The 13,038-nt window shown below is 39.2% G+C and overlaps 1 protein-coding gene across 4 annotated transcripts in view; it reads right to left on the reverse strand.

Annotated features, from left to right (window-relative positions):
• The window catches only part of RUNX2 (RUNX family transcription factor 2), a 221,506-nt gene that overhangs the window by 55,317 nt on the left and 153,151 nt on the right, over positions 1 to 13,038 (reverse strand). For 3 of the 4 annotated variants that reach the window (XM_012448780.3, XM_012448782.3, XM_012448779.3), the window contains exon 6: positions 3,719 to 3,892. The exons of the other annotated variant lie outside the window; for it this stretch is intronic. In XM_012448780.3, coding sequence (XP_012304203.1) covers positions 3,719 to 3,892 — 174 coding nt within the window. The remainder of the gene's footprint in view (positions 1 to 3,718; positions 3,893 to 13,038) is intronic. 4 annotated transcript variants of the gene reach the window in all.

Below are 13,038 nucleotides of genomic sequence, written 5' to 3' on the forward strand. Positions count from 1 at the left end.
CAACTTTTGGCCCTCGGAATTGCAAGAGACACTGGAGAAGGCTAACGTGAAACGCTAAATGCTTGTAACTTCTTCAATTCATGGTTGTGAATTTCATTTCACTCTTCTGGCAGTTTAAAGACATCTTCTGCCTTTTATGTTGGAAAGTAGGAGAACCAGAAGGGACTATATAACCATGATCATTATGTACAGTTTTGGGGTAAGAGCTTGAGATATCAAGAGTGGCAAGCCAATCAGAGAGAGGTAACTGGGCCCTTCCTGTTACAAATGTCTTGTCCAAAGGATTACATGAACTAAAATGCAGATATGGCATATTGCAAAGAAGTTACAAAATCCATTACAGGCAAGAATTTAAATTTAATCATGCAATTACATTGACCCTAAACTGGAATAAAACTGAATTGTTTAACTATGTAAATATTTTATTGAAATGTGATGTAAGCTGCTGTCCATCACTGAGGAACAATGACACCCTGGGACAGGAAATTAGAAAGAAGAGTTAATGCCACTAAGATAGACATGATATCCTCTCAACCCTTCTTGTACTGATTTCTTCTCATCTGAACTTTCAATAATTCACATTTAATGAGAGACTGCCACTGGGTTCGTCGCAAAAGAAAACAAATCCCTATAATAAATCCCTCAAAGAATTTATAGTCTAGCAGGGTAGAAAAGGTGAATACACAGTGTCCTTAAAATAAGGCAATCTTAACTAAAGTTTAGAGGGTGGATACACCGCCTTTGGATGAAGGTTCCAGAACTCTTTTCCTGAAGAAGACAACATAGTGGGCTTGAAGGATGAGTGGACTCTTGTCAGCAGACAGAGATACTGTAGATGGGCTAGCTGAGTAAAGGGGTGCAGAGAGAAGCATGTGTACTCAGGAATGGTATTACAGCTGGGACACAGGATGTGGTGTGCCAGGGCTGGGGAGGATAACTATCTCTTCAACTATAACTCAAGAGCAGCGCTTTTCTTCTCTCTCCATATTACCTAAGACCCAACTTGTTCCATGTGGTAGGCCCCAAATCATACTTATTGAATAAACAAGGATATCAATCCAGAGATTAAAAAATTAAATCTATTCAATTCATTTTCACATTGCTGCTGTTCCAGATGTTCCTGGGTTTTCCTTTAAAAATTGGGTCGCAGTAGAACACTGCACCTCCTTGGTTTCAGACAGATACAGGCGTTATCTCACTCACGATATGAAAACATTTAAAGAAAGCTCACGTGGTCAAGAATGGATAGGGGTGACAAGTATATATGTGGACATCTAGAAATTTTGAAAGTTTAAAAAAAGTTGTTGGGTCCAATACCTGGTGGATGTTGAAAAAGAAAAAGAAGACTGGTCTATAAATCAATTCTATTACTACTATAACCCCAAAATGAAGAGCACTAATACTCATAAAAATTCCAAGAAGCTATCAGTACCTAGAAAGTAACTTGTTTTATATTTTCGTTTTCAGAAATATATCCAGTGGATGTGTTCTCTGCCCTGCCAGTAACTGGCTGTGCAACTGCAGACAAGAAGCTTAACTTCCTGAGCCTCCCAACAGGGAAAACGGTGAAGAGAAGCTGACAGCTGGAGGAGGGCCAGGCCTGCAGAGGTGGCCACACTCCCAATCTGCTCAGATGCGCTTGTGGCACAGGCAAGCCCCACACCTCCTTGGAGCCTCACTCTCTGCACACGTATCTGCTAGTAGAGGGTGCTGCAAAAACATAGAGCTTCTTCATAATTTTTCCAGCCATTGGTTTCACAATACCTAAGGTATCTTTATGTTCTAAAATGTCCTCTGGATCTATCTTATGATCTCATCTTTAGATTTCAGGACAAAGCCTTGAAAGAAGCAACTTCTTAAGTGACTCTAGCAACACGCAGGCTCCAAAGGCCATTTCTAAAGCATTAGTCATTAACAACATACATAGCAAACAGTTAAAGATTAGAATACAGAAATTAAACATTTAAAAAGCTAGTGGTTGCCAAATCATAGAACATATATTTATATATTTTTTATTAGTCATCATAAATCCATTACGAATCATATATAAACACGTATATATACACATATGCTTCTACAAAGACACACACACACACACACACAAGCACACAGTCTGAGGATTACTATAAAGACAAAAGGAAAGCTATTATGTGCCTTAATGAATAATCTAAAGTCTACTACTTTATTTTTTTACATATATTTAGGGGGTATAAATACGGATTTCTTATATGCATATAGTGCACAGAGGTGAAGTCTGGGCATTTAGTGTACCCATCACCCAAATAGCAATCATTGTGCCCAATGGGTACTTTTTCAACCCTCACCACACCTCCCACTCTCCCATCTTTTGTATACAAGTCTCCAACTCCAGCACACATAGCTACAAGCTTCAAGTTCACAAGTTAGTGTGAATTTTAACCTTGTATTTTTATCAAACACATAATGTCTCATGAACACATTAACCTTTTAATTCCCACATATCAATGTTTAAAGTTTTATATCGTCTAAAACATGGCCGTTCTTCAAAGAGCAATAATATTCTTCCTTAATGCAGATATCTGCCTATCTTTAGTGTTTAGATGTTTGATTTTTATAATTCCGTATTTTTTAAAAAATACACACTCATGCAAACTCATACATTCAGACTAAAATACATATACTCACAGAAAGTGAAACCTACTCTAAGTAACTATCCAAGAATACATTTATATAATATGGGCAGGAGAGAAGGAGAGATAGGTCATTTCGTTTATAAACAATTATGTTTTGACAACATTAAGAATGTTTAAGCCTAACCACTATAGACAAAAATCTAACCATAAAAAAGATCCATGTCAAGGGGTTATTATACATTTTGTTTTGACTTACTTTCCCTCTATCCTAGTCCACCTCTACCAATGATAGCAACTAGATGACATGTAAACTTCCCTTCAGCTCTCAATACTTTATCTGCAAATTGAAGATTTATAATAATTAATACACTCTCTTGTCATCATGACCTAAAAGCTTTCAAACTAGTCTTTAAATAAGATCTGTTTTTGCACAAATGGGGCAAAAAGAAAAGAGTTGGGGATCTCAGTGCACTAAATGTGAATGATTAGTCTGTAATGTAAGGCCGATGTTCATTTCTCAGAAGAAAGGTAAAGTAAGTAGCTGACTAGAATTTATGAAGAGAAATGTCGAATGAGGAACCAGAGCTAAATGTGAATCAGAAGTGAATTCTGTATGCCCGATGAGCCACTCATTGACCTTGCCTTATAACTACCAATCAAGGCTTCCTGTTCGCCCTGGGCAATTTTCAAGCAGACTTAATGAAATAGTTATACATGTAAGAAATGTAAGCCCAAATCTGAGACGGTAACACTAATTTTCTAATAGTAAGGGTGTGATGTTATCCCCTGCACCACCTGGATACGATACAGAAACTTATAACAAACATTCTCCCAAAGTGCATTATTACCATTCCACCAGGGTACAGACTGACATTGCTGCAGAGTAGAGCATTTTTAGAAATATCCCCCAAAATTTTATCCCCAAGTTATTGAATGTTAAAATTTTTTAACAAAAAAAGAAGAAATCAATGTCTTCAAGTCTTAATTCTTTAATAATAAGACACTTCACAGCTCCAGGAGTTTTGAAAAGAACACATCTCCTCTGGTAGCCCCTCACCCCCAGCCTGCCGGCATCTATGCAAGTGAAACCTATGAATCTGTCTTACCTGTAATCTGACTCTGTCCTTGTGGATTAAAAGGACTTGGTGCAGAGTTCAGGGAGGGCCGTGGGTTCTGAGGCGGGACACCTACTCTCATACTGGGATGAGGAATGCGCCCTAAATCACTGAGGCGGTCAGAGAACAAACTAGGTTTAGAGTCATCAAGCTTCTGTCTGTGCCCTGGAAATAGCAAATCATAAAATAAAAGCATATTAATTAGCTGAACAATTGACCATGCTAAATAGATATGTGAACATACAAACTGGGAGTTTAAGCCAAGGAATTATCAATACTAAATATAATGACGTGTCTACACAATGCCTTCCATTTCAAATTGCTTTATAAGCAGTAACTGGTGGCCAGCATTCCTAGCTCTGTTTCATAAATGAAGAGCTGAGGTCTCAGAGGACAACTTGGAGTCAAGCATCAGTAGAGAGGCCAGATACTCGGCGCCTTCTCTGGCCCTCTCAGTGAAAAAACAGGAGAGGTGTGTACTGCGGGTATTTGCTTGTTTCAAGATGGAGGAAAACCCCTCTGAAAGTTCAGAGAGTCCAAGTATGTTAGCCACAAGGTCACAAAGCTGGAGCAGAGACACAGACAAACACATTTGTCAAAGGGAAATTTCCACAATGACCATAGTGACTTTTCTTTAATGTTACAACTACACTTTACTGGAAATTAAAACTCAAACCTAAACCCCTTTAAGAAATAGAAAAACAGAAATGTAAGCAGAGAAACTCAAATTCTCAAGAGGAATCTGGATATTTTGTGATATGCCAAAGCTGGAAAGCATATAATAAACTCCGTTAAATCAGAGAGAATGCTTTCTTATTTTAAATCCACTACTGTGGTTTTGGAAAAGAAGCTGAAATATACTCTTTGAGTAAACATGTGACTGTGACAATCCATTATTTGGAGGAAAAAAAAAAAACTTTCTATCGCTCTTCTAGTTAATTCAAGCCTAAAACCTAAGGAAATTCTGAGTATTAGAGAAATACGCAAAATTAAAATAAACCCAAGGTACTAAGACTTTTTAAAAATCATCAAATCATTCTTAACAAAAGACATACTAGTATCTTGGTGCAAGTGTAACAGAAAAGCATCTGAATCTGGGTGTGCCGTAGTAGAGGAAATCTATAGGGTGGTGCTTTTGGGGACAAATTCAATGCCCGTTAGAGAAACAGAAATGGACTGTGCATTCCTTCCGCCAGATTCTGTGCCAGTGAGGCCCTAGGGTGCTGCCCCAACGTTTTAGTATAAATATTAAGTGATTGAAGCTGATTCGAGGAAGAGCCATTAAGATGATGATGGGATTCAGAGTTTGCCCTTTGAAGAGAAACTAAGGGAATTAGAATATTATTCATAAAACAAAAAAACCTTGAGGAAGGTTTATGAAAAGGCTTCAAGCATGGAAATTTTTCTCTACTCTATGGGTAGTGCAAACGCCTTAGCTTCCACTTAATACAGAACAAGAGGAATGCATCAGGATAGGGTTAAATTGAACATCAGAATTTCCCAACTATAAGCTGTCTTCATAAGACAAATTCCTTATTTTATTTGCCCCAAAATGTATTTTCGTGTCTCCTTTTTCATTGCCTATCCAGCCCAAAGAAAACAGATAGGAAGCCAGGGCTTGGTAATATGAGTGTAGCCGTCTCCACGGCCAAACGTGTTTCAGCTAGGCCCATTAACTGAAATGCACCCATCACCCTGTTTCCTGCCAGTGCAAGTTTTTGGGCATCTGCTATAACAGAGTGACTAGACCTAGGAGAAAAATAATGGAAAAATGAGAGAAATTCATTGTTAATGGTTGTTTTCCCCACCATTAATGTGTTGTATCCAGATTACAAATAGATTTTAGATCCCTAGAGGACTTTTAGAGGTGACCCAAAACAGGTCCTAGAGCCTGGCAAGCAATGTGTTCACCTAGGAAGTGACTGAGGCATGTAGATGTAGAACAACTAGCTTATGGTCCTCAGCTGCTGACTAGCTCAGCTTCAACAAGGATATAGCCCTCGTCCGAGTTCGCTGAATTGCCATTCATCATGAGGCACCATCAGTGCTGGTATTCTAGCTTTCTCTTCCCTTCCTCTTCCAGCTGCTATAGAGGGCTGAAAATATCCAGATAATATAGAGTGAGACACCTAAGAACTAAGCCCAGTGAGGTGCCAAGGCTGGCTTTCAACATAAGCAGAAGTAGCAACAAGGATTCAATTACAAAGTTAAGAATTCACCCCTTATCCTAAACAAATGGCTGTAACCTAACTCACCAAACTTCCATCAATACATCTTGCTGGGTCTAACTAGTTTCACAATAGGGAATTGTATAGTACTTGTCACAGATCCATGGAGTCTGTTCCTCACACACATACACACGCGCGCACACACATAGTATTGGTGTGGTGTTGATACAGCTGTAAACATTAACAAGAAAGCTTACGGAATTGTCCTGGAAGTTATTTTTCTTAATAGGCCATATTTTTGGAATGGCAAGATCCCTGAGGGCTAAGGGGAGGGCTACATGATCTTGCATGGTTCCTTTATACACTGGGACTTTACGTGGGCCACGGGTCACAAGAAAATTTAATAAGCTTTGCCTCTGCTTTCTATAGCCTTTTCATTAGGTTTTCCTAGAGGCTGTATGAGATGTGAGCTCAAACTGTACATGTGTGAGTACATTTTTACTCTCTCTTAGCCCGGTGCTTTCAGGAGTAATGAGAGGTTGCAGACAAGAATAAAGGACTTAAGCTAGCACTGGTCAGCGTGAAAAATGTTAAAGCCGGCGAAATTTTAAAAGCCTCAATGACCTTTTGGAAATTATCTTCAAAGAGCACTTCCAAGTATCTACAGGCACCCTAGAATAATTCAGGAAACATTTATCTACAGATGCACGTATACAAAAACATGTGCATTTTTCTTTGTAGATATCTGCCCCTTCACAGCCACCACTGCAACCACAACAAAATCTCCTCTTCATAATGTATTAAGTACATCGAAGAGCAAAGTACATTGAAGAGCAAAAGTCAAACAGGTTCTTCACATTCTATGACAAATACCTGTTACCACTAAACCACATCAGGGCAACACTCGAATGACGGGCTGAAAGAAGGAGTACTTAAATCCTCAGCACCCAAGCCATTCCTTCAGAAATCAAGAACATGGACGACCAAGGACACGCTGACTAAGGCAAGGACAGGGTACTCTGTCAGAGTGCCCTGAGGACCAAACCTCATCCAAAGGACCAAAGAGTAGATCTTCCAAGCAGGAGGAGGGTATGAAGAATGGAAAACTCCTGTATTATACTTGAGACTCTATGCAAACGCTCAGTCCTGGATCCCTTCTCTAGCTGCACTTCTCCCCGAGTCCTTCCACCCTTGCCGAATAAGACAATTTCCTGAAACAGATGGATGTCCAGGCCTCACATCAGATCAATTAAATCAGAATTTCTGAAAGTGGGACCTGGGGAAAAGGTCTTCTTCTTTTTTTAAGGGCTCACCCCATGATCCAGTGTGCGGCCAGGATTGAGAACCACTGCCCAAGATGATCTCAATTTCATGCACTAAATACCACCTATTTATACCAATGACTCCCCCTTTGCTGGGTTGAGCCTTGACCTCCGTCTTGAGTTCCAGGTTTGTGTGTTCCACTGCCTACTTGACATCTTCCCTGGGATGTCCCAAAGGCATCTTAAATGCAGTATATTCAAGACAGAATTTTTTTTATTCTCCCCTCCAAAAATATCCTGTTCCTCTCTAGTAGTTCCGCATCTAAGTAAATGGCACGAGCCACTTAGTTTCCTAAGCCAAAAGCCTAGACGTGTTCCTTGATTTTTCCTTATGTCTCACTTTCCACATGCCATCCATTACCAAGTTCTGTCATTTCTATCTCAATACTATATGTCAAATCGATTCAGTTCTCTCCATTTCTACTGGTACAACCTTGGCCAAAGACCCTAACACCTCTCTCTGGGCAGCTGAAAAACTGTCTCCTGTTCAGTTTCCCATCTCACGACCTTTCCATATTCCTGAAGTGCTCTTCCCCGATTCCTTGTAAGGCCCATTCCTTCTTATCCCTTATACCTCACAATGAACACCAGCTCCTATGAGAGGCCTTGACTGCCTCCCATAACCAAAGTAGGTTCCCACCCTCTTGAGCACACCCTCTCTTTATTTTCTTTACAGAAGTCACCACAATCTGTAATTATCTTGTGTATTTATTTTTGTCTCTCCTGTAAGACTGTAAGTCTCATGAGAATGAGCGCTCTGTCTTGTTTACAGCTGTAATCTCACAACCTAGTTCAGTGCCTGCTACACAGTTGGTGCTCAGTAAATATTTATGCAGTAAGTGAGTGAATGAATATTCTCCTCTTTTACATAAATTCCTTTATTGAAAGAAAATTTTCTGGCCCAGGATAGCATATTGTACCACCATTTTTCACCAAAAAAAGTTCTTATTTGGCAATCTACTGAAACTAGTCAACAAAACCCTTCTCTAGAGACAAGCCCTTATTGGTGCTTTCTACAAAATTTTACTGAAGGACATTCATTTAAGTGAAAACTTGCTTTCTTTCTGGAAAACCCTATTTGCTTTCACTGTAATTCTTAAGCATTGTTGAAAGTCACTGAAAATTAGAGAGATGAAAAAGGACAATAGAAATCATTTAGACTCTAAAGTTTAGAGCAATGTACTTCTTTTATGGATGAGGATCCTGAGTCCCTGGTGCCTTACCCAAAGCCATATACTTAATGGCAGGACCAGAACTCAGTTTTCCTGATTGCTGGTCTAGGTTGTTTTCTTTCCCTTGCCAACCAGCTTATTTCAGATCATAAGAGTTCAACAGCAGTCATTCAGGGGAAATCAGCATCAAAAATCAATTTAAAATTAAAAGCAAAAAAAAAGTAGTTTTCAGAAAAGATTTCTTTTAAAAAAGTTGAGTATGTTTAGCTGAATATGACTTTTGTTGCAATAAATTCAGAGGCACAAGAAGAAATCATAATCAAAAGGTCACAGCATTCACACATCCTTAGAGCAAAGACAAATAAGAAACAGTTAAGTCCCTAAGCCATAGTCTAGCTAATCACCCTATTGTGCCCTACCCACAGTGAGTTAGTAATACTACCATTATGACTTCTGCTTTCAAAAATCACACATCTGAAACTGGCACACAAAGACTCTGAAACGTGGTCTGTGAACTACAAAAGTAAACTGTGTGAGTGCAACCCATTTTGCGCATTTTTATGAAAGTTGATTGAGAAATGTTTAACAATTTTAGAAAGCAACATGGCTCCCTAGCCAGAACCTTATATTCTCTGTACTATATCCACAGCCTGATGCACTGCACCAGTCAGGGCGCCCTGAAGAACGTCAAAATGCACATACAGAAAACAAGGTATCTTTCATGAAGAGTGTGCCATGTGATGCCCAGTCTACCCTAAAGTGGCACAGCAGAGTCATTTTGCTGATCACTAGGGCATGATGTTTGGCAGCTCATCTTTTTGTAGTATTTTAACTTGAGATTAAACATTTCCTAGGTAACTACTTGTATTCTAAGTATCATTAAAACATAATTTTTAAATAAAGTTTGAAAGAAGATCTGTAATAGAGCATCAGTAAGGAATCAGTACCATGTCCATATTTGGGTCAGTTAGTGCAACTAATGTGTACTGGGTATCTACTACATGCAAGCCTCACTAGGGTATTGTGAGAAGGAGGGCATAGAAGAATATATAAGATAATATCCTTGTCCTCAAGGAGTTCACAGTCTAGTGGGGGAGAAAGCAATTAAATATAACTGAAGAAAGGCTGTGGTGGGGGCAATCACTAAAATGCCATGATTGGGAATCAATTGAGAAAGTCTGAATATGGACTATTTTTAAATATTAAGGAAGTGGTATTTTCTGTGATCATGTAGAAAAATGTCCTTCTTATTTAGAAGGGCTAACACATATTTAAGGGTTAAAGACAGCTCTCGACCGGGCACAGTAGCTCACGCCTGTAATCCCAGCACTTTGGGAGGCCAAGGTGGGTGGATCACCTGAGGTTGGGAGTTCAAGACCATCCTGACCAACACAGAGAAACCCAGTCTCTATTAAAAATCCAAAATTAGCTGGGCGTGGTGGCGCATGCCTGTAATCCCAGCTACTCAGGAGGCTGAGACAGTAGAATCACTAGAACCCAGGAGGTGGAGGTTGCAGTGAGCCGAGATTGTGCCATTGTACTTCAGCCTGGGCAACAAGTGTGAAACTCGGTCAAAAAAAAAAAAAAAGACAGCTCTCTTGATTAATAAAACCATACTTTGGCAGTCCATGAGCCTCATCCACCATGCATTCAGACTTCAGTGGAAGAGAGGGTTGACTGGGGAGACATGAGCTAATTTTGCTGTCACCAAGTATGTGATTAAATAAAGTCTGGTCCAATACTCTAGGGCTCAGGCCACAGGATGTAACAGTTTTAGAATGTTGTGACAATGATCCCTGGAGTAAAAAGGAAGAGAAGAGAGGACTTGCATCAGAATTACTATTTTTCAGAGAAAATCGGTCATATGTCCACAGAGCTGCTATTCCACAGCAGTTTGGGAAAAAAATAATGAGACTCCACTTCTCATCTATCCTAAAAGTGCTACATGAAGAAGTGTGTGTGTAGGGAAGGGTTAGGGAACCAGTTGACTAATTTTAAAGTCACAATTCCATTCCACATGTAATTACTAGAATTCTTCTACTAAGGATGAGCCTTACTGTATCTTATGGAGTTTAGTTGATAGTTTCCAGCAAAAGCAACAGCGCAGATTACACAGACTCAAGTATGTTCTTAGAGAAGCCACACAAAGTTCTTATCCACATACTTTATAACTGTTGAGGCTCTAGATTAAAACCTTTGATTTTCTGCATTCCTACACACATGTAAAAATGAAAATACTATTGAGAAAAGTGAAAGTCTGCTCCTCTGTTTACTTTCAGATGACTACATTTCACTGGTGGTTTGTGAATGTCTGGAAATCAAAGACCTATACTCTTGTAATGTTTAGTTAAGCCCTTTGCCCCTCCCTGCCTCCTCAAGCTGTTCCAACCAGCCTCTGATTTCTTTATTTCCATCATCACCGTCTTCTAGTCTCCCAGACTCAGAATCCAGCTTAGGCATATCTTTGTTGCCTCCTTTCCTAGACCCCCATCATCCACTTAAGCCCACTTTTACAGTTTCTTCAGGAATGGGCCCCTACTAGAACCCTCCTACCCTCTGACCTGTGGCTAATAGAACAGAGGAGCAGCCTGGCATATTTAGAAGGGCATCAGAATGGTATACCGTTGGTCTCAGTTTCCTCATCTACCAAAAATGAAGAGTTCATTTCCATAATTTCTAAAATTCTCTATGCCCCCAAGTCCTAACATTCACATCACTTACCTGCTCAAAACCTTTTAATTGTCTTCCATTGTCTATTGAATTAAATAGAGCACCCTGAGCCCAGCAAACAAGGACCTGGAAAATATGGTCGCAATATGCGTTGTCACTCTCATTTCCAGTGGCTACAACTGTACTGCTCCCAGCCTGTGCTCTACTCACACTGGTCTATCCACAGTCCAAAGACACCCTGTGCCTTTGCCCAAGCTGTCCCCTCCACTTGGAACACCCACTTGCCATCAACTCCACTTGGCAAAATCCCTTCCAAGCTCAAGTTGGTCATCACATTGTTCTGACGTTTCCTGTCTCAAGAGCCTTGATGATCCTTCTGATTTCCATCCCAGCAAGCTGAGAGCAGCTACAACTGTTTTTTGTCTACCACATGTGGTTATGCTTAGGTGCAGTAGGCATTCAGTAAGCATTAACTTACTATGAATTGACATAAAATATTTATACAAAATTTCAAACCCTATTATCTTAGATTTTCCTAGACTTGACTGAGAACCCCTTAAGGATGGGTGTCACGTTCTATGTGTAGCACAAACTTAGAGCCTAGGAACAGAGAAGTCACACAATAAATGATCGCTGAGTTAATAAATAAGAACATGGATACATTTAAAATTATCTGTACTTTTGTACAGTAAAGACAAAGAGGACAGAAAAAAAAAAGCTGGTTATTGGGAAACATTTCCCACAGTAAAATTGATGAGTCTATAATCTTTGCTGGGAAAGGCTGCTGAGTCATCTTTTTTCCTAAGAGTACACTGTCTGATTCAGGTCAAAAACTATTTCTGGGCTAGTATAAAGAAATGGACTAAGAAACTGTCTTCATGTTTAAGGCCTCCAGCCCTTTGAGCCACTGGAAATTAATAGCCATGCAATATGACACAGGATAGCTCGTGAGTTGAGACAGCCCTAGAGCAATGTTAGTGTGTGGCTTCAGACAGAGGACCACAGATCATAAACAAATCTGCTTCCAGAAGATTCTTCTCTGATGGCATTTCAAAAATGAGCTAACAGAGCTTCTCTCTAAGGGCCCCTCTTAATATATAAACCAATTTCTAAAGTAAAAAAAAAAAAAAAAAACGTAATCACTACCACATATCTTTGAGAGTCCTTTTTCGGCTCTTAAACAGAGTCAGGCATGTAGGATTCGGCATTTATCAAGAGAGAAGAGAGGAAGAACAATTTCACCCAAGAGAGGTCTGAAGCCTTTCCAGTCTCTTGGGTGAAACATAATTATGGGAAGAAAAATATAATCTACTTAAGAGATATAATTACATGGTTAAGCCATAGACTCCATAGAAATATTCTAGGGAGTCCTGTTCATAGAAAAAAATGTTAAACGCTGAATTTGCTTTCTTTTAATACTAAAAGGCACCCATTTAGGTCAGTGACATAAAGTTCACTATCTCAACCTTATAAGTAGTCATTTTTAAATACAATTAGATGTGTGCAAGAGAGAAGTAAAGGCCTGCTCCTTTCAAAATTTAGGCTTCTAAGGGTTAAAGAATTTGAGATCTTGGAATAAATACATAAATAAAAGAATTGTATGTTATTAATTTGAGTGTCTATAAATGCAAGTTCCTTTATAACTTTTAGATTTTAGGCTGTGGTGAATCACAACAATCAAAGCATATAGTGTCTGGGAGAAAGGACAGTTATCAGTGTATGCCAATATCAGTCACACTTCAGGGAATAAATTATAGTAAACACATGCTTACAGTATAATCCCTTTTCTTGAGATAATGGACTCGAAAAACTTGAAACATCTGAAGAAAAAGAAACTTTATAGGAGGTAGGAAGCAAAAAAGGATTAAAAAAAAATTTTAAGACCAGATGAAAGCATCATGGAAATATACGAGAAGTAATACTTTTTGCAGGCAGAAAAAAAGAGCTAACCAGGTCCCTAGCTAACTTCGCCATAGCTC

Source organism: Aotus nancymaae, unplaced genomic scaffold, assembly GCF_030222135.1.
Source record: "Aotus nancymaae isolate 86718 unplaced genomic scaffold, 86718_ANA_hifiasm-v0.15.2.pri h1tg000040l, whole genome shotgun sequence".
NCBI classification, from domain to species: domain Eukaryota; kingdom Metazoa; phylum Chordata; class Mammalia; order Primates; family Aotidae; genus Aotus; species Aotus nancymaae.